At 44.0% G+C, this 27,188-nt stretch overlaps 1 protein-coding gene across 6 annotated transcripts in view; it reads right to left on the bottom strand.

Annotated features, from left to right (window-relative positions):
- PPIG (peptidylprolyl isomerase G) overlaps window positions 1-27,188 on the bottom strand; it is a 243,413-nt gene that overhangs the window by 140,778 nt on the left and 75,447 nt on the right. For all 6 annotated transcript variants that reach the window (XM_069225296.1, XM_069225293.1, XM_069225295.1 and 3 more), the window contains 2 exons: window positions 1,854-1,883; window positions 1,615-1,754 (listed from right to left, as the gene is read on the bottom strand). In XM_069225296.1, coding sequence (XP_069081397.1) covers window positions 1,615-1,754; window positions 1,854-1,883 — 170 coding nt within the window. The remainder of the gene's footprint in view (window positions 1-1,614; window positions 1,755-1,853; window positions 1,884-27,188) is intronic.

Here is a 27,188-nt window from a genome sequence, read left to right as displayed (position 1 = left end):
CTGGGAAGCAGTCTAATAGAAGAGAATATGGTGGACAGCAATGAAGAGGGAGTAGGCAAAGCCAAAGAAGAAGAGAATACCTCAAAAACATAAGTAAACCAAGAAAGAGGGCCCTAGGAGAGACGCTGAGGGGAATGATAAATTATATGGTTGGAGGAGCATGAAAATGCAGTAGGATAGATAAAATACTTAAAAGAGCACCTGTGTAACATGGTCAACTGTGTCAAATGAAGATGTAAAACTGAGGAGGATGGAAGTGATATGGAGGTCATGCGCACAGTTGATTTAACAATTGTTAAGCTGTAATCAATAATGACTCATCCTGGTGTATGGAGGCAATTCACTGTATTTTGCAAATACTCATGTGCTGTTTGAATAAGAAGGCTAGTTACTACAATTAGATCCACTATGGACAACTGAATATTTTTTTTATTTTTTATTTTTTTACAGTGGTGGAAGGGCATCAGTGAGAATCAGACGCTGACTTAGGCCAAATGGCACAGGTTTCTGATAATAGAGTCATGCACTTCAAAAAGGGATAACTTAATATTCACAAAACGGTCCATTTCACATTTCTACAGAGGAAGAGCATGCTTCAAATGCAAGCTGTTATTTATAGTTCAACGAAGAAGAACATTGATCAGAAGTCTCAAATCTCGCCCAAGGGCTGTACAATGACTATGGACAACAAAGACCATGCCTGCGGCTATGTAACACTCCACAACTAATAGATTTGTACCCTACTAGCACAAAAAGGATAAACTCACTCCTTTCCATCTCCCTGAATACGCAATATGATTTACCAATTATTTGTACATATAATTAGCGAAGTCAATTAATTTGAATGTATGCACAAGTTGGAGCAGTGCTAATTGCACACCTGCAACACAATACACATTTACGGCAGTACTGAATGATTCTGCGGAGCAGGACTTCCAGCCTATCAATTCCTACAGGGTGTAGTTTCAATGGGTGTTAGAATGATTAGCAAGAGCACAATTATTACAAATAAATAGCCCCAGTCTCGATATGCAGTTTGACAAATACCCAATGAACTTATCAATGCTGACAAAGGAAGTCTTTCTCAATGTGTGCTTCCCACATAATACCACTTGTTGTTAAAGGCTGTATGAACACTACAGGCCATCACATGTTAAGCAAGACATAACTGCAGATGGTTACAACAACATTTATTCAAAGTCATATAGTTTTCCTAGTAGAAATTTTTTCGCTGTAGGGCCTAGGTACATAATTCCACAAAACCTAAAAATCTATTTCTAGGCTTATGCCTCCGGACAAACGTTAAGTCTTTTCTATACAGCTATACATCACTAAAAACAAGATAAAATCAATGCCCGGTATGGCTGCCAGATCTCAAACACTGGTAAATAGTTACCAGTTTATGAAGCATAATATAATTCTTAAATAATAACCACAAAATGCATCAATAAATTAACATTTTTACTGTTGGATTAAACTAAAATATACATTCAGCCTTGTTAGGTCTTCATGTAGGCTCCAAATTAAACTTTTTAAACGTGCAGACACGGTAGCAGCATTCAACAACAAAACAATAATGATTTACTTTAGGAAGAAATGTCACATAAAGCACACCTTTGGGCTTCTGAATGAGTTCTCCACAATTAAGAATTCGTACTTCTGCCTGTGGCTTGCTTGAAGCGTCGGTTTTCTGGCTTTCAATTTCTCTCACAATTTCCTGTCCGGAAATTACTTGTCCAAAGACAACATGTAGACTGAGAGTGAAAAACAAAGAAAAAGATAAACATGAACTCCCATAAAGAAACCTAAATGTGCACTTAAAGACAATAAGTAAAAATAGATGTGATACTTACCCATCTAAATGAGGTGTTGGTTTGGTTGTTCTATTTGTATCATCAGAATAAAGGGTTAAAACAAAGAAGCAGAGAAAACACAGTTAACGCCTCTAAAAAGGAAAGAAAAACACAAATCCAATGAAAGCACCGCCAAAAGGTGTGTATCTTAATTTAAATGTTATTTTCAACAATCATAAGATATTATACATAAACATCACTTTAGTGCAAAATTCAGACAATATTTATCAGCAGCCCTCTACATTTAACACCCAGAAGGTGAATTCTTGGAGACCACCTGATTCTCAGCAATTTACCTATGCAGCTATTTTGGTATCTGTATCATACTGTTAGGTGATCGGTAAAGAAACCAATATTGCCCAAGTAAATTCAGAAGAAAAGATGAATCATTTCATGATTCATAATGAAGTTGTGCATCATATGGCTTTGGATAGACATGTCGAAAAGGAAAAAATACCACTCCTTACACAGACTTTTAAACCTGGATTTGCTATCACCTAGCCACTTTGCTTAGGGAAAAGCTGTAAAGAAGCTTTTCTATTACTTTAAATCATGTAAACAAATTACATATGGAGGTCGCAGTTAAGTTTGCTCAGAAATTCAGTGTATTGGGCTCATATAACCAATCTAATTTACCAATACAAGAACTGTCATACCATCTCTTCTCCACTGTTGTTTACATTCTCCAGTCTTTTTCACTAGCTACACTCCAGCATAAATAAAGCAAACGCTTTTCATCTTTACAAATGACCATGTGTCCTTTGCCAGTTGCACGGTGATGTCATTCTTCATAGTTAAAGCTCGCTCATTAAGTAACTTTTTTAGCATCTCCTTCACTACTGGTTTGGAATCATTTAAGTATACAATTTACAGGTGCCCTGTGAAGTCAATGTTTTACATCTTGCTGGGGTTGCCTGTGGGTTTGGCATCTGCAGTATGGATTTATTGTAGTGAAAATAAGCTTCTTGCTAGAAGACTGTGGGGTTGCTTTCACCTTCAATGTTTAGGAGCATGAATAAATATTAAGGCTTGTCACATGTATGTTATGGTTACTTTGAGGCACACAATGCACAACAGCACTCCACACGTTTGCCATCACAATTCAAATCCTCCACAGTCATTTGGGATTTACAGAAGCATTTAGATATACTTTATTCATTTAGAGAGAGCGAACTATGCAAAAGCAGGGAAACTGTATGTCAACAAGGGATGATGAACTCAGCAGTGGATGATAAATGGGCCAGAGGGCACTAAGCTGGCAAGTCAGGGGGAAAGGCTTTGGCCAGAGTCTTACAGTGCATCATTTGTAGTGCCTGTCATACAAACACAATGGAAAAGCAAGGAGAATACCAAAAGGGGCACAGCATGGAACCTCATCTGTAAAGAAAAGGCCAGTTGTTCCAACACTACTTTTAAATCTGAATCATACTCTCTCTTTAATCTCCTCTCTATAGAAACAAGATTACCAATTATTCTCTCTCTTTCGGCTGTCTCTGTATTTTTTTAATCTGTCTAAAGTGGTGTTCAGGCTATGTTCTCTGCAGGTAGGCTGGTGTCAAATTAATCTGCCTCTATCTGAAGGTGAGGTCTCTATCTCCCTCTCTATCTCCATCACTTTTCACCCCTCCCTTTCTCCCTGCCTCCTTCTTTATCCCACTGTCCCTGCATCTGTCTATTCTGGTGATTTCCAAGCTCTCTCTCGGTCTACTATCATGCAGACCTCAACCAAATGTGGCACATCATTTTGTGGCCATCTTCTAATTATGTGTGTAGATTAGGCCATTCAATTTTAAACACACACTGAGAGGCTCTATCATCCGTAGAATGGTGTGACCAATACTCAACTATATCTCGCTTCATAGTTTTCAGTACTTAGCTAGTGAATTTCTTAGAGACCAGTTCCATTTAAAAGAACCCCCTTTTAAGGAGAGGGGAAACCCTGCCTCATGTTTCCAGCACTTGGGGAACAGAACAATTGGCTATTGCAACAACACCAATAAGGGAAACATGCATAACCTCATGCAAATGCCTCACTAAAATCTAGTATAGGGCACTGCCTATACCATACACTTAATTCAATTAGAGTTAAAAAAAAATAAAAAAAAGACTTGAGTTAAGTTTTCAAGCACTTTTACATGAACTGTTGACCTGTTTCATGTTACTTAGAAAGAATTACTGTAATCCTGTAGAGGGGCGAGGATGCTTATTTAGAATATTTTCTGTCCAAGTGCTTTGTTTCTAAAAGACATTTTGGCAATCAAATATTTATTAGCATTTTTTAGGTTAATACTAATGTCTCTCGGCATCTCCTGAAACAAAGACAGGGTGAAGGCTTTTTAAAAGTGTTCTAGTACATCTGAAAAATGAGCTACAGATAAAATATTCACATTAATTAGCTGTAACTGGGAGGGTACTTCTGGGATCTTATGTTTCATATCTCGCCAGGCTGAACAAGAAAGCAATAGGTACAGGTTTCTCAAACCTCACAATCAAGCTTCAAAGTTTGAGTGATTATGCTATGCAATCATGCGTTGGTGCACTGTTAAAAACAACAGTATCTTATTTTGAAGCTAAACCTTTCAGGCAACGTTAAAATGCCAGGAGTCACTTGACCTGGAAAATCTCTAGGATTATGGCAATGTTGACGAAATGGGTAGTTATAGTTTGACATGTCGTATAAAAAAAATCCAAAAATCAGTAAATAGACAGTGCTACAGTTGCTCCTTCTAAGTTCCTTAAATATCATGCTTTCTTCTTCACTAATGCTTAACCAGTTCTAGCTACATCGGAAGACAGAGCGAGAACAAGGTCAACAAAAACAAGTGAGGTGCACATTAGGTTATCAGACATATTTAGGGACCTAAACAAAGACTACTCATCAGATTTAAATGACCAATAGTACCTGGTGTAAGACAAGTGTCAACAAAGGCTAGTCTGAAACAAATGTGAACAATAACGGAGACTAAGAAGTAAAGACACGAGCTTTAAGAAAAACTCTTTTCAGGTTGCAGCTAACTAGATTAGGCCATTTTCCGTGGAATACAACAAGCATTGTGACTGCTACAAAAATACACATATGATGAAGCGATAACATGAAATGATGACAGGGCATTCACCAGGGCTGAACACTACAGGTCTGAATAAATTACTAGCTAGAAGAATAAAGCACAAACACTGGTTCTACTGCACTTCGTTTCTCTGAGGGCTTTGCAGAGTACATGTTGCTTCAAATGGCCAACAATGCCCTGCAATGCTAACGTTTTTACATTAAACTTAATTTCCCGTGAAGCATTGGGAATACAATCGAAGAGTCAACAAGTCAACCAATGAGCGGACCCTTAAAGATCCTCTGCAGACGCTCCTTTACCCTCTTTCTTCCTGCGACCACAGCCGATGCAAGTGAGGTTCAGTCTTGTTTATTGGAATCATTCTCTGAGAAACAGAACAACAAGGTAAACATCTCAACTCCTAAAGAGTGTACGTAAACATTGCAGGCATAACATTACTTGTGAACCCCTTGCGTGCATCGGATGGCCGGGAGTCGTCCAACGCCACGGTGTGTGTGTGCGGTGGATGGCTCCTGGCTGTCCTGGCACCTACCTGCGGAGGGAGAACTGGCACTGCCGCATGGGCCGCCAGCCTACACCCTCTCCCGCAGCCCCCTCCTCCAGGGATCGCCGCTGCCACTTATGACCCCCCCCCACCACCCTGCGATCTGATTACCTCAGCGCGCACGACATGTACTGGTGTCATCAAAGCAGGCCAGAGGTGCTGGAAGCTATTTGCTTCCAGCACCAATCGGGGAGGGAGGCAAGATTTCCTCCAGAGTGAGGTGGGGAGTTTCAAAGATGCACCATCAGGAAAGGAAAGCTTTCTTTCTTTCCTGTGGTGTCTCTCTGAAATGTATTCCTGCTGCATGATCGCGCATGGGGTCGGGATTGTGCAGCAAGAGTACTCACTAGGCCACCAGGGATTTTTGTATTTATTGAGTGGAACTAATTTGGGGAGCGGCCCCTTGGGCAAGGGTCTCTCCCTTTAGGGGGTACATATTTTGACCGTTTCTGCCGCCTAAGGGGCAGACAGGCCATTTTTTTTGTAGGCCCTTCTGCCTCGGACCACGATTATGAGAATGACACTGCATTTATGGCAGAGGAGGAAGTACAAGATTGTGGCAGTGAATTTTCTGTCTGAGAGGAGTCATCTGATGTTGAAGTCACTCTCAATGAGGATGAAGTACCTGCTTTAGAGGTGGACACTGATGTGCAGCAAAAGGCATCTGGATTGCAGCCTGGGACTGAAAGGCTTCCCATTGGAAGAGCTGAACTCTGGGTTGCCACAAAGATGGTGCAGTCGGCGTTGCCTGCCTTTACTGGTGTTGCAAGGTGAGTGAATACTGAAAACTCTTTCAGCTGTTTATGAACAATGTATTTTTGGATGAGACTGTTGAACAGAGTAATTTGTATGCTGAACAGTATTTGAGGGACAACAGTGTAAGACTTAAGCCCTGCTCTGTAGCTACCAGGTGGATTCCCACAAATCTGGATGAGTCAAAGAAGCTCTTGGCTTTAACTTATTTGTTGGGCTTGATAAGGAAGCTGTTGCTGTCCTCATATTGGCTTATCAGTCTCTTAAAGGCAACTGCCATATTTCCTGCAGTCATGAGTCGTGATCAGTATTTGCTTCTGCTTAGGATGCTGCGATTTGTTAATAATGCTTCAGCACTGCCATGAGATCACCCCGATTGCCACCATCTTTTTACGATTCGGCCTGTCTTTGATCACTTTGTAGACTGATTTTCAGAGATCTATGTTCCACGGAATGAAATAGCTGTGGATGAGTCTTTGGTCTTGTTCAAGGTCGGTTTGGTCTTTAGGCAGTACATTCTTAGCAAGAGGGTACGTTATGGAATTAAGATGTATATGCTGCCTGAGAGTAGTACAGGACAGGGCTATAATTTCTGGGTGTATATACTGACCCCCCCTTGGTTGTCTGTCCACTTTTAAAGAAAATTGTGTGGGAACTTGGTAGAGGACTCAACAAAAATAGTTTATACGTAGATAACTCCTACACTGGTGTGCAATTGTTCAGGGAATTGTTCAAAGTGGACACTGGTGCTTGGGGCACAGTCCACTCTAACTGTAAGAGGTTGTTTGTACAAAAACACTTGAGGGGACAGTGCAGTGCCTTGCATAGTGATGAACTACTAGCTGTGGAATTTGCAGACAGGACTGATGTCTACATGCTGATGAAAGTATTTTACCCGTGGCTGGTCGGTGTCAGATTGCTTAAGTGCACAAACGTGTGTATTTTAGACTACAATAAGCATATGGGTGGTGTAGATAAAGTAGATCAGAGGTTGGAACCTTACACTGCTGTTCGTAAGGTTTACATTTGGTATAAGAAGTTGGCTATCCATTTGTTTAATCAGTAACCTTCAATTTTTTTGTTGTCTTCAAGGACTTCTCCTCCATAGTCAAAGATGACGTTTGTTCTGTTTCAGGAGTCGTTGATCGGCAGCCTTGTTGTAGTGGAAGAGCCAAGTGTTCCTAGAGTTAGAGTGGTGGAGGATATAGCTAGACTGAACGATTGCCACCCTGATGATTACATTCCTCCCATGTCCAAAAAGCTATAATCCCTTTAAGGGATGTAGAGTCTGTATGCGAAGAGGCATGCAGAAAGAAGTGTCTGCTCTGAGTGTCCTTATAAACCTGGACTATGTGTGCCTGCATGTTTTAGGTTGTACCACACGAGGAAGTGTTTTTGGGAGCACCCATGAGCATTGCCTGGTCTGTATCATTTTATGTTTTTTATTTATATTCACGGATGGCACTAGTGTGGTGTATTTAGTTAGAGCTGTTATGTTTGTAGTTTTGTATTTACTTACAATTGGTCTGTGTTTTTTTTTTGTTAAAAAGACATGTAATGGCGGTGTGCGTGGCTTGACGCTCAGCTGGCAGTGTGCGTGGACTGATGCTTGGCTGGTGGTGTGCGTCGACTGGCACTTGGCTGTTGGTGTGTGTCAGCTGGCGCTTGGCTGGCGGTGTGCGAGTAATTACTTACTGGTCACACACACACTGCTAGCCAAACGCCAGTCCACACACTCAGTCAGCCTGTGTGACTGATGTGTCAGACATGTGGGCTTATGAAAGTGATGGGCCCTTAAATGACGCTTTCTGTTGGTGTGAGTGTTGTAATGTTCTGGGCTGCGGCTGATGGCGTGAATGACCTTCTGTGTATGTCATATGAAAGGTGTGTGAATAGACTGTAAAGCAGTTGGTGCTTTGACGCCGCTTTACTGCTCACCTCCGGAGTTAATACTCTACCTGTTATGTCTGGGGCGCTCACATCTGAGAACCTGCAAGACACAGCAGGGTAGCTAGTTTTGCCGACATCTATTTCCTTGTTGATACTTATTCAAAGGCCAAGATTTAAACAGGCTTAAGACTTAACATCCCAAAGTGCACTGTATCTAGGCTCGGGAGGAAGGGACGACCTGATGCCTCTAAGAAGTTGGCATACCAACGGATGTTCCCTTGCCGGATGGCCATCCACTGGAGACTGGCCTGCTGAGATGGGAGATGGAAAGGTGTTGATAGCTTTATATGCCATAACGTCTGAGGCCAACAAGGTCAGAAAATTCAAGATATGGACAGTGTCTACCCCCATGGGATTACCCTGTCGTTGATGACACCAACCAATCCATTGAGCCCACCCGGAGCAGCAAAGTTTACTGGTGCTATTGGCGAACACAGAAGCAGCTTCTTGTGAAATGCCTGGGACATTTCAGCACCCCCAATTCCAGCCCCCTCCCAGTAATCCTCCATGCCATGAGATGGGGGGACCCTTCATGAACCAGGTGATGAGGAGATTGGGAAGCAGGGATAGACGGATAGGAAAATGCCAAGGAAGTTCTATCAGAACTGGAATCCAAACTTAAGAGCTCCAGACTGGAGCGATCGTTACCAGGTCCACCTATTGCCTCCAAACCTGGGTGGATACTCGCATGATTGTGGTGAAAGGGGGTGGGGGGGGGGGAGGGGCAGGGGGGAACGCTTTACTTTTCTCTTGGCTCTAATACATCGTACCACGTTGGGAGTCAGAATCCAGCTGCAGTACCCGTGCAGTTGATGATCTAGCTGCAAGGCAAATAGATCCATTGTGAAAGGGCCCATAAGGATTGGATCTTGCGGAACTCAAGCAGGTGCAGTTTTCACAGGCTGGCATCTTGCCAGTGCTGTCCCAATCTGCTACCCGATTGGAGCTCCTAGGAAGTTGCTTTGCTGTTACTCAAATTTGATGGGCGAGGCAGAAGGGGGAAAACAAACAAAAAACTCTGGGCAAGGTAGGAAAGGGATTGCGACCTCGTCCTTCCGAGATGGTTGATGTAGCGGACTGTGGCTAAGTTGTCCATTCTGAGGAGGAGCACCTTGTCCTTGGTCCACCATTTCATAGCAAATGAACCGTCCATCAACTCGAGGAAGTTGATGCGAAGGGATTGCTTTGCAGAAGACCATTTTCCTCCTGTGAAGAATTTGCCGCATCGGGCTTCCAAACCCGAACCGCTAGTGCTGGACTATCACCATTTCGGGCTGGGAGCCTAAGATGGCCCTGCCATTCCAGACTTTCATATGGAAGATCCACCACTGCAACTCCTCTTTGGCCTCCTCAGAGAGTGGAATGGACTGTGAGTGGGGGACATGTCAAAGCAGATGGGAGGTCTTGAGAGATTTTATGGCACAACAGTGCAGGGGGCCTGGAAATATGGCCTCTATGGACGAGGACAGAAGACCCACAATTCGGGCAAGGTGCCGGAGAGAGATGGTTGGTCTGGCCAGGGTCAGTCTCAGTTTGTGATTTTAGCGAGTTTCCGAGATGGAGACTCAGCTTGGCGGTGATGGAGTTTACCACAAATTCAAGGAACTGAAAGGTTTGGGAGGGCACCAGGGAGGAATTCACCTCATTGACCACAAAGCCCAGCGACTCCAGAAGGTTTATGGTCATCTAGAGATGGTTTGACAGTCTTGTTACACATTGGTCCATAAGAAAGATATTGTCTAGGTAAATAATGAGCCGAATACCTCAGGATTGCATATACTTGAACACTGGTTTCAATAGCTTGGTGAAACACCAAGAAGCTGAGGAACAGACCGAAAGGATGGGATGTGAACTCGAAAATTTGTGCCCTCAACTGGAACTGAAGGAAACGTCTGTATGCAGGGGGGGGAAGATGGAAATCATAAGTTAAGCGTCCTTCAAATCCAGGTGCACCATCCAGTCGTTCTGCTGGAGAAGATCACAGAGGAGGTGGATGCTCTCCATTCTGAAGACTAGCCATTCATTGAATTACCTTACGTTGATCAGGAGACGTTGGCCTGAAACCTCTTTTCGACCAAAAAGAGATCGCTGAGAAACCCAAAGGGATGCCATCTGGAGCGAACGATCATCCCTTTCCCTAGTGGCTGAGTAATCGGAGTCCACCAGAGCTGTCTGGGCTGGGGAACAAATGAGGGGTTTGCACCTCTGTGGTTGGAATGGCGCGCCATAAAATTCTATCTGAAAACACTCACTGACTGGAGAACCTAGGCGTCTGATGTCAGAGCTTTCCAGTTGTGAAAGAATTTTGGTAACCTGACCCCAAGATTGACCCTGAGAGGGCCTGTAAACTCACCTGGGGAAGAATTAAAAGGAGATGTTTCTTCTGGAATTCCCTCTGGAACCTTGTTGACAAGGTTAGTCCCTGGTGGGGTAGAACCCCCCCCCCCCCACTGGAGGTTTGATGGAAGACATAGCTGGCGGCATGCCCCTTTCCGCAGCGGGCTGTGGCAAAAACACAGGCAGTAAAATTTCTCTTAATAGATGTGTTTGGGCCCTATACAGAGAATTAAAGGTATTAAAAAAAAATCCTAGTGCCTAGCTAAAGGAGTCACCCAAGAAGTATTCTTGGGCAATGGTACCAGCTCTCCCTATTTAGGGTTGATTTTTATCAAAAGGAACCTGTGGCGCTCAGTGGAAATCGCACAATTGACATTCCTAAGCCCAGCCTGACAATGCCTCTGGAGAGATTAGAGTGCCAGATGACTTTGCGTCTTCAGCATTGTCAAGGATTTTTGATAAAGAACGCTACAATCTTCTAATAGTTATCCTGACATGAGCGTCACAAGCAATCTATTCCTTTCCTAGGATTCCTTACAATTCGGCCGAGAAGGTGGCCATTCTGGCACTGATGTTAGGGAAACTTTGCCCTCCATGAAGGCAGAAGACATTCCGCCCGGAGGCAGTTGTGGACTTTTGTCCACAGCCTTACATAACCAGTCCACCACGTAAGCAGCCACTTGCTGGGGACCATTCCACACACACAGATGCAGGAAGTCCAGCATGTCTCAGGCCTGAGGGGCGATATCCTACTAGGGTTCGCCCGCAGAAGGGGATTTGCCAGAAAGGCACCAAGGTCTAGTGGGTTCGCCATCGCCATCTGAGACATTTGAGTCATCCTCATCCAAAAGGTCAGTAGAAGGGGGAAAATGGGGGTCCACAGAGGTGCCAAGCAATGGAGAGGCAGGGTGGGGGTCATGGAGTCCATGAAAGCCTTTTTAATGCGGGCAAAGGCATTGAGATCGATTACAGGGTTGTCTGTGCGCTTGCTTTTGGTGTCTGGGTTGGGTAAAACCTGCCCTGGAGATAGAGGAGCCAGAGGCCCAGAAATGTTTTCCCTCAGGGAGAGGAGTCCTGAGAAGCCATCAGGAGGACCTTCTTCTCCAAGGGCGTCATCAGCTGTGACACTACCTTTCATATAGATGCAACCATAATATGGCAAAAAACTCTCATCAATTGGGAGGTAAGTAATTTGTTCTTCCTCTGTGTATTTGGTAGGTTCCTGCATGATTATGCGAAGGTGAATACAACCCAAGAGATCAAGAGGGCAGACAGTGAGCTGGGGGTGAACCCAGTAAATATTGGCACTACATTGCGATAAGAAGCTGGATAAACGTTTGTAGAAAAGGCTTGGGGCAACAAACTTTTTTGGATTCCAGTAGGGTTTGATAATATCTATATCCATATCTCTCTCTACCCTGGGTCAGGAATGTATGCAGCAGAATTCGCAGTGTCTTACCCACACAGGTGTTCAGACTCCAGGAGGGGCCTCAAAATATTACCAGCAATTGAAATTATTTGTTTTACCACCAATATATTCAGGGGTTAGTAAGAGCTCCCGTACAAGGATGCAGCCAGACGCTTCACCAATGGAAGACTGGTGAAATTGATGCACCGGCAGCCTGGAGGTAAAGTGCTATGAGCGCAGTGATCTGAGGAGCGCTGGGCCCTCTTGTGGCCGGATGACCGTGCTCTACTGAGCCCAAACACAAAGATGACAGCAGCTGTGAAGGAGCGGAGAGCATTCCTGCAGCCGCGCCGCAGAGAAAGCCATTAAGCAGGCAATAATCAATTCAAGTGGCAAGCATAAAAGCAAAACAGACTTGCATAAATAAGCAAAAAAGAACTTCAAACATTTAAAAAAACACAGTATGAGAAACAAAGTACAATCACTTAACTGAGGCTGCTGGAGAAGCGAAGAAAGAGGGTGAAGGAACATTGGCAGAGGATCTTGAAGGGCATGCTAATCGTGGATTTGTTGACCTGTTGACTCCTTAAAAATATTCCCAATGCTTCATGGGAAATGAGGTTTACTGTTAAAATGTGCTTTCTAATTGCTGCTGGTGATTAAAATAAAGAGAGATACAACGAAATCCTCACCTCCGGTCCTCACATAGCGTCACAACTACCAAAAATCAGACCTGCCAAAATTCCTAGATGCACAATGCTTCTAAAAATGGGCAAGCAGGTCAGGAAATTGGAGGGTAGGGTGGTGCATAGAGGCAAAGAATTAAGACATTCTTATATAGGAATTTCAGTTCTAAAGTTGAACACAATGAAGTAATAGAAACTGCACCTGAAGCTCCTGAATAATGACTTTGTCGAATTCCCACCTAAATCTACAATAAAAGCATTGGTACCTATGCAATCTTGTTGAAAACAAAATCTATGCAGACAATCTGTTAAATGATTATGGGAAATACTATAGTTGGTGTAAGTATTGGGTGTGTGGCATCTCATGTCGCAAGTATGTTAAACCCTCTACCAACTGAAGTTTTGAGTCCTGTATGGTCCAGGCCTAAGGGAGCAGGGTATCCAGAGACCTAAGATGACTGCCACTACATCATTACGGATGCAGCAGTAGCCAATCAGATATCCTCTGGAGATCGGTCGGCTGTGTGGATCTTTAGTGAATCCTAGTTCGTTTTAATGGGATAACAGGAGTTAGCTTAGCCTCTGGCTTGGAGACTCGTGCCACCGTCACCTAGTGACTTTTAACCTACTTAGCTTGCTCTGTCTTAGCCCATTTCATTATTTATTTCTTCTAAGATGGCTGCCTTGTTTATAGTTAGGCCACTTGTTATGCGTAACATTATCAGTGTCACCGCGCCAAGGCGTGAAGATCAAGCACCGAAAACAAACAAACAGTAGGTGTTCACACTTAGGGATTTTCCCTCTATATTTTCGAGGGCTGTTGATATTAATTGCCTTCCCAAGCATGTCTGTTAGCTATTGTTTAGGAACACACCTACGTCAGGGGACCTTGTAGATCTGTATAAATACATCACACTTTAGACAGATAATCCGAGGGATTCCGACCAGAGGGCATCGCCACCATCGCTGATACTGATGCTGCAGTCTTGACGCTAACCCAGTCTTCGCGTCCCTGCGGAGTCTGAGATAGAGACCTCATTCCAGGGTAACGAGGGTTGGGGGCTTCTCTCATGGACATGGCATTGGCAGATTAGGTTTAACAAACCCAGCTCTCCTGTTAGGCTTTTTCACATTAGGGTATTAGGGCATAATACATCTCATATCTTTTTTTATATTTAGCAAGATGGTGGGGGTCTTTGTAATAATGACTCTCGTCTTCACAATACTATATCTTGCTTTATTCATTATCCTAATCATTGTAGCCCATGCAACTTATCACAAATTGCAGTTATGTTAAATAAAAACTATTATAACTTTACTGCATCTGTGTCATTGCCTGTGTTCCTATGAGACATAATATATCTGTGAGAAAATGGTAATCTCTGTTTAACCACGACACTCCCTGAGATATCTTTTTTTCGAGTCCATGCATAAACTGCTGCCATAAATCACCTTTTACTATTGTGTTTCTGGTGAGGTGCTGCTAGTGAGCCGGTAAGGTTGGGACAACAGTTGCGACTTGTTGTAGGAAAGACGTAGTCGCATACTAACAAAAGTACTGTCATCCCTAAACCAGCAGTCTTGCTCAGAGCAAGAGTCCAAACCATGTCACAAGTATGTTAAACCCTCTACCAACTGAAGTTTTGAGTCCTGCATGGTCCAGGCCTAAGGGAGCAGGGTATCCAGAGTCCTAAGATGACTGCCACTGCATCATTACGGATGCGGCAGCAGCCAATCGGATATCCTCTGGAGATCGGTCGGCTGTGTGGATCCTCCGCGGTGTGAAATATACAATCCTCCCCCACTGCTCCCCCTTTTCTCTGCTCCCAGTCGACGGATCACCTCAAAACATTCAAGGAAAAAACTGAGGTGGAGGAGACCTTTTTAAAAAAAAAGTTTTGTAAAGATTCATCAAATGGTGCCAAAGTCATTAGCAAATAAATCAATAATTTTCCTATGGAAACACGATCCTAACGATAGCTACCTACTGACGACCGACACTGGGAAGTGATTTATATAAAAAAAAAAAAAAAAAAAGAAAGGGTAAAGTCAGATGCCATCAGTGTATTTTGTAATTTAACATGTCAAGATTGAACACCCGCCCCCACAACCCCATCCCTCATCCCCCCCTCCCACCAGCCCCATTCCCCCTCCTCCACCATGCAGGGCTTATGCCATCCACGCCCTCACATATTTTACCAATCGTGAAATCTTAAATTACATAATGGATAACATCACTGATGACATTTCAAATGACATAATTGATTACATCATCCAAACTACTGCTCTTCAATTTACTCTATGAACTGCTAAATCACTTCAGGGTGTTTATAAACTTAAGCTAAGATATTATTAACATACCCAAGTATATCTTCACTTTAACCTTTGTCTTTTTTCAGTAAATTTCTTGTTTAAAAAAAAAAAATCATATTCTGCAGGCTCATGTGCAGTGCACAGTTTTTGGCTAAGCACAGCGGGGTCTTGGAAGCAGGGCCTGATCTCTGTCCACTACTAGTGCTTGAGCCTTGTTGTAGCCAGCCTTTGACAGGTGTTAAGCAGAGGGTTGGATAAAGGGGTTGGCTATAGGTCCTGTGGCCAACCACCTGCAGGAGGCAGCCTTCAGCAGTGTGCAGCAGGGTTCAGTCTCCGCATTACCCACCAAGGGCAGCCAAACCCAGGTGGACAGCCAAATCCAGGGGGCCAACCTCCCATAATCGAGACAACCGGAAATCCCTACAAATGTACATGAATAATGAGGGGAGAAAAAGACCAAAACAGTAGCTAAATGGATGTTTTTTTTCCCCCACAAGGGATTGCCGGTCGAGTTGATCAGTTGCCAGGTAACAACAATTCACGTGCTGTGAATTGCAGTAAGTTGCGCTGTTTAGACTGTGGCCAATTTATAATTTTGTTTTTTTTATAATTGTCTTTCCTGCAATATGTTGCCTGTATGCATGTAAATGTCAGGGTTGCTGTAAAAAGTATGTTTCATTAATTGTAAAAATGTTTTTACTATGGTTATTGTGACGATTTGGGTTAAAGGGAATGCAGACACCAATCGCGGTTATGGCTTTGACTAAGACTGTTCTGGTCAAAATGAGTCAGCCTTTTGATCAAAATCTTCAGGGCAACGAATCTTGGAGTGCAGTGTTTTATGTGTTAGGGTCGAGGCGCAGTGCGTCAGGGTATATATATATATATATATATATATATATATATATATATATATATATACACATACATACACACACATATATATGTGTATATATATATAAAAAAATTATGCAAAAAAGAAGCAGAGAACTCTGGGTAGTTCCCAAGCTTAGGCGGAGAGCAGCTCCTGTGTACAGCACCCTACAACACTGGCTTTTATTCATTCCAGGATGGCTTGGTCATTTACATTACTGTATCGCTAATACATATGACGTTTCAAAATAAGCCTCTCAATCAACAATACCATAGGAACTCACTCATCCTACACTATTCTGAGCCTCGGCCCGCATTTCTAAAGGAATAAACCCCTCTCTTTCACTCAGATCTGCTATTAAAACATCTCATTACCCTCCCAACAAAAGCATTTAAGCAAGAAGGACCCCCTTCTAAAAATCATTCTATGCAGATGCACGGATTGTGTCCAACTACTAGCTCAACAGCATCCCTTATGGCTCTAAGGAGAACACAAACCTTATTGCCAGAAACCCTACTTCTAACCCCATACTGAAAGAGCACTGAACCATCCTTGGGGTACTTGTTTAATGGGCCTTTTAATTATTTTTCTGTGTGTGGGGCGATGGAATGTTAGTCGATGTACTTTCCTAGCACGTGCCTAGGATCAAGAGTAGATCATTGATGTTATATCTTCCCACAGTTTCCTCATCTTAAGGTACTAGACAGGATCCGGAAACGTTTTACCCTCCAATAGTCCTCCAGCATAACCCAGCAACACTAAATGAGTACACCTGCGACCTCGCCTGCCCAGGATGTGACAAAATCGGTACTTACAAGGCTTTCACTTTTGCTCTGGCATCAGATACTGGAACTTTTTCCATGCCCCTAAGTACATGGAATACAGAAAGAGCTTCAACAGCACCAATAAAACACATCATACAATAAGTTTCCATATCTTGGATTGAGTTGTGCCTGCTAACAAAGTCATACAAAAACACAGCGCTGGCAAAATATCTATCACTTGCTCCTGGGATGTGAATAAACAATGTATTGCAAATGTATGCAAGGATAAACAAATGGCCACCTGGTAGATGTCAGCCACCCGGACATCTCTATAGAGAGCAATTGAAGCAGTAACTGAGCTTGTGGATTGGGCACCAATGGCAGATTAGCGTCATTTTTGGCCACAGTATAGCAGATCTCTAGGGAGAATGTAACCCTACACAAGACTGCTCTCCTGGTTACTGCCTTGCCTTTCTTTGCAGCAGGAAAGCCACAAATAGTTAATCATCCACTCTGTCTTGATGTGTGCGGACGCCTGAATAAGAAATCATACACCTGGGATCCAATTTACGCAGTCTATCCTCCTTAGTAGGAAGCGGAGAAAGGAAAAAGGTTGTAACTGTAATGGACTGGTTGATGTGAAAGGTGGGCACTATTTTAAAAAGAAACAAAGCAGCGCACGTAAAAAAAAAAAAAAAGTTTAACAGGTAGAATACAGTGAAAATTGGTCCAATCCAGAGATCCTGATGTTTCCCACCCCCTTGAGGACAAAGTTACAATCAGAAGAGAACTGGTTTTCAGTAAGAAACACGAAGACTGCATCTGTTTGAATAGGATACCATGATAAATGTTAACAAAAGATTCAAATCCAGCTAGGGAACAGTACACGGAGGTGAAGTTACCCAGAATAGCAAATCTTTGAGAAAACAAAGGTAGGTCAGAAACACACATTAAGGTAGTGTGAAGAGAGCAAAGCACAAAATGCTGGAAAGACAAGGCTTTAAAGGGTGCAGAAGTAGCAATTCACCACACCTAAACGTATGCCAGTGGCCCCTATAAATGGATTCTGTAGCAGGATTCCTGGTAGTGTAGTTGTTGTCCCCAACTTCCAGAGGCACACAGAAGAACTCCAGCTCACACCACTCAATTTCCATTTCTGCAGCAGAGAACTGAGGTAGAGAATCCAACCATCCTGCTGCTAAAACGTGTCCACCCTGTGTTGTATCAGAACAGGGGGCAAGTGCAGAGTTCCAACAGAGTTGCCTCGTCTAGTCTAAGGGAACCAAGATAAGATCTTTTCACACCTTCTGACAGTGAGAATGCTGACCAATCATACCAGAAGGTATCCTCCAGGGAGTCATTCAGAAGGAACTTCCTGGTTCAAAACTGATAACTCTTCCTACTATGGGGTATGGCAAAGAGATACATGCATGGACACCCCAATCTGAAGGAAATAATTTCCTCCACAGCGGAATCGCCTCCTAACGCAGGGTTCTAGATCATACATCCCCCTGCCTAGTTACATAATAGACAATGATGGTTTGTAAGACAGAATTTGAATGCTGTTCCCCGAGACTGAAATGTGTTCATGGCAAGACAGATAACACCTCCACCCTATAATGCCAACATGTTTTTGTAGAGGTGTTGCTTCATTGCAGAACATACACCAGGTGCCAGGAAGTTGCCCAGGTAGGTATGCTAGCACAATAAGGAGCCTCCTTTAACTACAGTAGCCTGCAATCACGGAGGACTGAAAAGAAGGCCCACCAAAAGGGCATACCCAACACTGCAGATCAGGGAAGACAATCTTTAATGCTCCGCAGCCAAGAGGCACCTCTGATGCTGGAGCCACTCAGCTACCACTGAATAATTCACATTAGCCATCTGACATGCAGTCCCAAAAGGATGCATGAGACCATGAGGACTAACGGGCGCACGACTTGCAGTACTGGGATCAATGTCTAGGCAATAAAGTAAGGAATCATATCCCATACGTCTGCTATTCTCTGATGAGGAGGAAAACCTTCATATAGGCTGCATCTAGAATTGCTCTAATAAAAGGGCAACTTGTGTGTGGCATACGTGCCAATACTTTAGAACAGAAAAATGGGGGAATGGATTTTTCACATTGACTTCTATTGCAGGAGCGTCAATTTCAAATGGGAGAAAGCTAAAATAAGGCCATTTTTACTTCACATATTGGGAGTCTGAATCAGGTCTATTGGCATGTATACTGTGGGGATGATGGCACTTTTGGCGTTGATCATTTAGTCCAAATTATGCGACCGGCACAGAAGTATGGGAATACATGCACTCAAGGCCTCCACCGTGAAATCGCCACCAACAGCAGCATATTTACAAAAACCCATGGTGCAGCCAACAGACAAAACAGCAGTACCGCAAACTGATAAAGACTGACATAAGAAAGTAAGCTTCCTGGTAAATCCAGGGACAGCAGCCAATGCTCTGCATCGAGGGCCTACAGAACCTGGCTCAAGATCCAGGGTGGCTTCTCCAACAAGAAGCTTGTGAGCTATTAGTAACTCTCCATCTACATGTAAGGAAATCTTCTGTGTGCAGCCCAGTAAACTAAAATTAATAGATTTTGCTTGGCTGAATTCATACATTTTTGCTGTTTTGTTTGAAACAAAAATGTGCGTATTTTCAGAATTCATAAGCAGAAGAAAATGGCTCAATTTCAAATATATATTTAAAGCTGATAGTTTACCACAGAAAATCAAATGCTGGGGGAAACTACTGCTAATATTATTACTTGGTACTAGGGACACTGCAACTATGGTTGTTATCTATTACCCACGTAGAGGCATTCCACATTAGCAAAACACTTTTTAAGATTACTGTAGGCAACTGTGCCTGAAGCACAGAGTTGATCACTGCTAGTAATCTTGTGTATGGTGGCCACTAATATAATCTTGCCTATGTGGTTACTTGCAATTCTTTAATAATATTGGTAGCTCAGGAGGATTCCCACTGGACACAAGTAGCTCCTATTACATAAAATGTTGAAGACACCTGCTCTAGATCCACCTCTGTTGAAAAGAAAGGTACAATTTGATAGGGTTTCCTGATCGTCTGAAAGGTCTGCTGCTGATGGGATTGCTGTGTCCTGAAGAAGACCAGACTCTCTGTACTGTTGGTACAACTTCTTCACTGAGCATCTAGGACCAACAGGAGGGCCAAGGGCTCCTCATGGACCCCATACAGTAGGCAGACCTCTCCCAAAATAGCAGTTTGAAAACAAAGGGCTTCCTCATGAAGGCTTGTTTGAATAGCTTCAGAGCAGGCCCGAATGAGAGAATGTATCCCTGTAGTCCAGACCTCACTTAAACACTTGCCTGGAAACAATAAGACAGCCACTCACCACATACGAGAAAGGCTGTTTCATGTGGTTAGGCAAAGTGATAACTATCATTTGTCAGCTCCCGCAGAGCCTGGACAAAGAGGTCCAGAGGTCTATCACATTTGCAGTGATGGGCCAATCTTCCAAAGGCAACACATTTTTTCATCATTTGAATCTAACTTCCTAAGACTATTGGTCTGATTTCGAGTTGCAAGGTATAGGCCTACACTGCTGAGCGAAGGGCCTGAGGGACATGAAGCCTGAGAAGGGTTTCTTCTAAGCAGCTAATGCAGGCTCGAAGTGTCTCATTGAAGAGTAGCAGAGACTCTGAAACTGCAGAGGAAGGATGGACAATATCTGTCAAAATGTTAGATTTGGCTTAGTAGGTGGGCAAACTTAATTCCAACACTGTTTTTTGTAACACTGTAGTGAAATAAGAGGGCTTCTTCAGAAGAAGCCCCGAGAGGTAAGGCATATCTCCACTTTTTCATGTGTAGGTTAAGGCCAGCATCCACATTACAAGAGGGCAAAAGGATATTAGCCTCCGAACCACTGGAATAGGACACATCATCCCACAAAAAAAAAAAATAAATAACATAAATAATTTGCTTCCTTGGAAGTGGAAACTGGTGGAGCCTGTGGAGAAGCGATTTCAAGCAGCACAGGAGTTGGAGGTGTCAGGATCACCGAACAGCAGGAGAGGGCCCACCCTTGGAGTGTTACTCAATGGGAAACAGGGTTGTCCTGAAAATGTCCAGCACAGTAAGGGTTTTTTGTATAACCAGCAACAGTAATACATTTGTTGATGCTTCAAACAATTATCCTAGTGATCTGGAGTTTGCTTTTGGTGACATCACCATATCTGAAAGAGTTTACATTTACTCAAATACTGCTAACCTCACCCCTCACTGTACTGATATGCTTTCTTTTTGCAGTTACCCTTGTAGAAGGGTAAATAACTGTTCTCGGCATTCCTCACAAACTAGTTAAAAACAGCCTGCTTATATGGTGGAATGCATCACTCAGGCCAGCACTGTTTTCTGGTTTTCTTATAACAGCACATAGTTAATTATTTTTCTTACCTTCTTTAATTTTTCTAAATTAATGCACTGACTGGACAATGACGTTATTAAGTTGCATCCATTTTTTATATTGCCGTTTCAGTTTCTATACCCCTCCACCTGTTGTAGTGAGCCTTGCTTGCTGGTCATGCAACCCATAGGAGACTCAAGTGCTAAATGTAGAGTACATAGTTCTTCCATCTGGGTTCAATCAGAGTGCATTACTTCTGTGGCTTCTGGGCCCCTGTTATAAATGAAAGCAGCCACAGTGGCAACAGCACATTAATCACTAACAGCAGGACTTGAAAAATACCTAAGACAAGGCTAGGATTATTGATAAGAGGGGAAAGCAACCCGAAATGCTGGAGCTTTCTTCACGGCAAGTACTTATCAACTCTGAAAATGCAGTGGCAGTATACAAAAAAAAAAACACAGTGGAGTAACTAGCTCACGCAAAAATCTTCTTGATGTAGCAGAATTATTCCCACAACAAGCGAATGGGTCTTCCATCTCTGGGGTGTGTTTATTATATACTGCAGCATCGGCCAGGGTGAAGGTCGGTTGATTGGGTTCCGACACGTGGATGGTGGGTAGAGGTACGCGTCAGGGCTGCCCCTTATCTCCTCTTCTCTTCACCAAAGCGTTGTCACCCCTGGCAATACAAATTGGACAGGCCATGTCAGGCTGGGGGATGTTAATAACCTGGTAACCCTCAATGCGGCTGACACCTGTTTTTACCTAACATCCACAGGGACTCCCTTCCACTTCTCATGTAATATTTGGATGTCTTTAGGGAAATAACTGGTTTTAAAATTAACCATGGAAAATCATTGGGTGCTTTGTCTACCCAGGAGCTGTACTCTTTGCCTGCCCTGCCCTTGCGTTGGGACACAGACAAGTTCAGTTATTTGGGGAGTATGGTGGCACACACTCCACATAGAGACAGGAAAAACAAAAGATTGTATGAGTTGGTTCATTTTTGGTACTCTCTCTCTACCTGATGGGTTGAGAGGCCATGGCCAAGATGGTGTTTTTGCCACAATCTCGGCAACATTCCACCCTTCCTAGGGAAATCTTTCGAAATTACATTCTCTTCTTACTACCCTGAAATGGGCAGGTGGCAGAAGTAGGGTAGCACAAGACTTTTTGCTTCTGCCAAAGTTGTGGGGGGTGGAGTGTTGCAAGAGGGGGCTAACAGTCCTCAACTTGGAACTGTATTATTTGGCCTCCCTGCACTAGCAGATCACGAACACTGGATTTCGGAGGAATCCCTGTTAGCTGATGGCAAACGTGTTCTATCTCTCCAGCAATTACCAGTAGCAGGGGGCAGGATGCAGTATTGGCATCATACCTTGTAAGGCACACGGCTTCTCTTTAGGAAATGACTGTTAGGGTGGTGCTGGGTAGAGCCCCCTTTGCTAGAGTTCAACTTCTGGGACCTACCTGTTCTGTACATTTGCAGACTTCGTGAATATTACTGCTGGGTTAGGGGGCGGTTGCGAAACCTTTGGAGACTTCTACCCTAATGAGGAGTTTTTCACCTTTGAGGCGCAGCAAGAGACCTTTGGACTAGACAGCAAAGCTGCCATTGTTAGTGAAATAAGGCCTACCTATCCTGGGCGAACGCCCCCTTCGCTCAGGTTCTGGGGGTTGTTACAGCTCGGGGAAGCCTGTTACTTAGTTTCGAATCTCTATAAATCCACGACAGCGGATAGAACTCGATCCCACTTTCCAGCCAGGACCGCGTGGGGGCAGGAGGAGGAATGGGGTTTGCGCAAAGGTGCAGGCCCTGTGCTTTGGTCCAGTCTATTTCCCTGTAATGCCCAGTTTAAGCTAAAACATTTCAATTTCCTACATCATACATATGGAACACCAGTACTGCTCAACAGAATGTATCTCAAAAAGCTCAATGGCTCCTGCAGATGCCAGGCTCCAGTGGCAAATGTTTTACACCTAGTGTGGTACTGCCCAATGTTGCACACCTTCTGGATGTGTGTTGTGGCACAAGTGGCTATTGTAGTGACGATTTAGATAGCGAAGGACTCAATTGTGTGTTTGTTGGGGAATGATCGATGGCCTAAGAGTAAACACAATGGAGTTTAAGTTCCTACATCTGCTGTTGTTGTTGGCTAAGAGAAGATTTGCAATTACATGGATGGGGCAAATTGGCCTCAGTGTGGACAGGTGGGTGAGGGATGCGAATTGATGGGCTGTTGCAGTGAAGAAAAGGTAGAAGATTTGCAAGCTAGGGTGCACGGTTGATTAAGTTCATAGATCCAGGGGGGTTGCAGATAACTACCACAGACATAATGGTGAACTCTCCTTCCACCTCAGATGCTTAAGCACCATAGGTGCCTTGAGTGGAGCTTGACTGGGTATGATGCTTCTGTAATACTGCAGAGTATGAACTGTAATGACCTACTACTCTATGTCAACTGGTTGGGGATGGCTGATGTTCTTTATTTGGTTTGTATTATTGTTTCCCTATTGAAAACAATAAAAAGATAACTATAAAACAGACCAACGATTGAGTCATTGGACATCTGTTGGCACTAGCAGCCTATTCAGAAAGGTCCCCTGGTATCCATTTTACAAACACTCTTCCAACAGAGCTAGGCATGACAAACAGTTTGTATTAACTGCCTTTAGAATTTATTCAAAATACAGTCACCTGCCCCTAATTGAAAATTGTGCCAAGAAAGGGCAGGCTCACACCTTTGTTGCTTCTTATTGGTAAACCTCTGCTGAGACATACATGTGGTTAGGATTGGAGATTAGATCCCACAAAATTGGTCCACAATTTGACACTTTCATAACTAAAGAGTAAAGCATTTAGTGGATGACAATTTGCTGTAATTACTACAATATGTTCTAACAAAAGAGGTTCCCTAACAAAGTAATGACCTCCAGCAGGGATCCAGAATTAAAAGTTCAGCCAACCAGGGAAACAGAAGCTGGGGAATGGAATTTAGTATATTGGAGGAGGAATCTGAAAACAGACATAACACGATTGAAAAACTGGAAGATGACGGACTACAATTTCTCAAAAGAAGATCTTGGACTTTTATTTTTGAAAATCGTCTTTGTCAGCTGCCCCTTCAATGCAGCCTTCTAAAAAACTAGGGGAGTCAATAAACTAAGAAGGTCTTAAAGCTACTTCTTCCTTGCTACAAGGAATTGACTCACAGTATCAAGCCCTACTTAAGTGTGAGCCAACATGGTCTATTGGCCTGCAACTTACCTTGAAAATCAGCACACTGAAAGGTTTTGCAAATCTAAAGGAAACAAGCAAGAATCTTGCTTTTTGAAACTCTGCGTAACATCTGTAATTGAAGACCTCCACAAAAAGAAATTTAATTGAGAATGAATATCAGCTTAATAGCTCTAGCTAAATATATCTTCAACAAGGAACGCAGAGCTTAAGAGCAGTCACAGACCTTATGTTAGGAAAATGAAGTTTGTTTTGCCTCCAGTTCTTAGATGCCTTGCTCAAAGTCAAGAGTGGGCTTTCTGCACTCTGTTCGCTCAACCATATAAGACTAATCTCATACATCATCCTCTTTTCTTTTTTTTTTTATAAACAATTTTATTAGTTTTTGCCTAACAACTTAAAAGCAATAGGTCACATCTGCACCTCACAGGCATATTGGTGTACAAATCCCATTTAGTTTGCATGAGTACCTAATCAACACAGATTGTGATGTTCAGGAACACGTCACCCGAATGTCATCACACACAAGGCATATCATTTGATTGGATTTTCCATGTCCCCGTCCATCTTCCTCACACCCTGTTATACTTAGCTGGGCATCCTCTTGCTCCATATACCAGCTTTTCTTGCTGGGCACACCAGTCCACCCCCGCCGCCATTGAGCAATCGCCGGTGCCGTCTCCGCCTTCCAGCCGGCTGCGATATCCCTCTTGGCCACCAGGCACGCCACCCCCAGGAAGGCCCGCTTCGCTCTGCTAGTCCCCACTCCCTCCAGGACACCCAACAGGAGTGGTAGTGGGGCAGCCTCCACCTCCACTTGCAGGATCCTGGAGATTTCGGCTGTTACCGCTCGCCAGTAGGTTGCTATGTGTGTGCAAACCCACACCTTATGGTAGAAGTCTTTGTTCGGGCCTGCACAGCGAGTGCAGTCCACATGGGGTCGGAGACCCGCTTTGTGCATTTTATCGGGCGTGTGGTTTGCTGAAGGCAGATAAATATGTTTGTACCACACGAAGGAGGTAGTCATAGTTAAGTTCCTCAGGGCCATCAAGGCATCCCACCAATCTTCTTCCTCTATTCAGCCCAGCCAGCTCTCCCACATCTCTCGAAGCCTATAGAACGGTTCCGCTGTGTTGGTGACCAGGGTGCGGTATATCTGAAAAATACTCCAATCCTGCCCAAACCACCCATCAGGGTTTTGCTTCCACAGGACTAAACTCGGGGAGGGCCGTCCCGGCCTGGATGTGCGCGCTCAATCCATGAGTGAGTTGTAGGTATTTACGAAACTGGGTCTTAGTGAGCGAGTACTGCAGTTGAAGCTCCTGAAAGGAGCGAATATGGGAGCCCACCCAGATGTCTCCCAAAAGTGAAATGCCTATATGTTCCACTTCTGGAATTCCTTCAAGGCGGAGACCTCACCAAGCCACATCCCCCGCCATAGCGGGGTCTGCTGGGTGAGCCTCTGCCACCATCCTATCGCCTCCTGTGCTGCCCTCCACCCCAGAAGTACACCCTTGTCACTTCCGGAATCGTACGCGGCAGGGAGTTACCCTACAACATCTCAAGCAGTCTGGGAAAGCCCATTGTCAGGAGTTTGAGCTGGTACGCTGAATCCGACCAACCACCCACCAGCCAGTCACTAATCAACAGCAAGTGCATTGCTAAGTAATAAAGATATAAGTTGGACATTGCAAACCCCCATTCCAACACATCCCTTTGACAAGTGCGGAATGCGAGCCGAGAGCGAGAATTGTACCATAGTAATTGTCACGCTATTGCATCCATTTCTTTAAACCATCTTTTGGGTCTCTGGTAGGGGAAATTCTGGAGAAGATAAAGGAACTAGGACAGAATCATTTTATATAACGCTATCCTTCCCAGGACATTAAGAGGCAATCTGTGCCATCTTTGGAGGTCTTCTCTGATCCTCTGGGTGAGTGGTGAGACACTGAGCGACCAGGCCAATTCGGGCAGGAGGGCGACATTCACTCCCTACCAGAAGCTATTGTGTTGAATAGGAATATTGTCTTACCAGTCATAGAAATCTCTTGCAGGATGCAATGGGACAAGCATGGACTAAATGGGGTTAAGTGTCAGGCCAGAGGCTTCAGAGAACAGCCTCAGTAGTTGCCAAGATCAGGGTCCGCTACTAGTTGGGTTAGCCAGGTACAACGATATACGGTCTTAACGCCCTGGGGGCCAAGACCATCCGTCAATCAGTGGGTCTTCTCTTATAATCCTCACAAGCAACTCTATTGCTAGTGCGAAGAGAAGCAGGGATAGAGGGCACCCTTGGCGGGTTCCCCGGCGAATAGGAAGGGGGTCCTACACAACCCCATTCACTTGTACCAGAGCAGTTGGATTGGAACGAAGGAACCGCACCAGTCCCCGATATTAAGGACCGATTCCCACACTTGGAAGCACCTGGGAGAGATACGTCCAGTCTACTGTGTCGAACGCTTTCTCAAAATCTATGAGAAGGAGCGCCAGGGGAGGGGGCCAGGGAGCCACGATAAGCCAGCACTGCATGCAATTGCCGAAGGCAATGCCTGGTCATCCTAGTCGGCATAAAGCCACATTGGTCCGGGTGGATCAGTGAGGGTAGCGCCCTCTTCAGCCTGGTGGTCAATATCGCAGACAGAATCTTAATTTTGGTGTTAAGGAGTGAGATAGGGTGGTAGGCAGAACAATGCTGGGACTGAGGGTGGGTCTTTGGGATCAACACAGTGGTGGCCTGATTGAGGTCCAGGGGAAAACCGCCAGTCCGTTCAGCTTCCTCATACATGTTCAGCAGGTAGGGCCCAGGATATTGCTACACTTGCTCTAAAGCTCTGCCGGAAACCCGTCAGGGCCTGGGGTCTTACCCAACGCCAAAGCCAAAATAGCAGTCTTGACCTCTTCTAGCACTATGGGTTCGTCAAGGTCTTGTCTCTCCGCTGCTGAGATTCTAGGGAAGGACGCGTCTCCCAGTAATGGGGCCTCCCTTTCCAGTTTCAAGGATGAGA

The sequence above is a fragment of the Pleurodeles waltl genome, chromosome 3_1 (assembly GCF_031143425.1).
Source record: "Pleurodeles waltl isolate 20211129_DDA chromosome 3_1, aPleWal1.hap1.20221129, whole genome shotgun sequence".
NCBI lineage: Eukaryota > Metazoa > Chordata > Amphibia > Caudata > Salamandridae > Pleurodeles > Pleurodeles waltl.
This window is presented reverse-complemented; position numbering and strand designations above follow the sequence as displayed.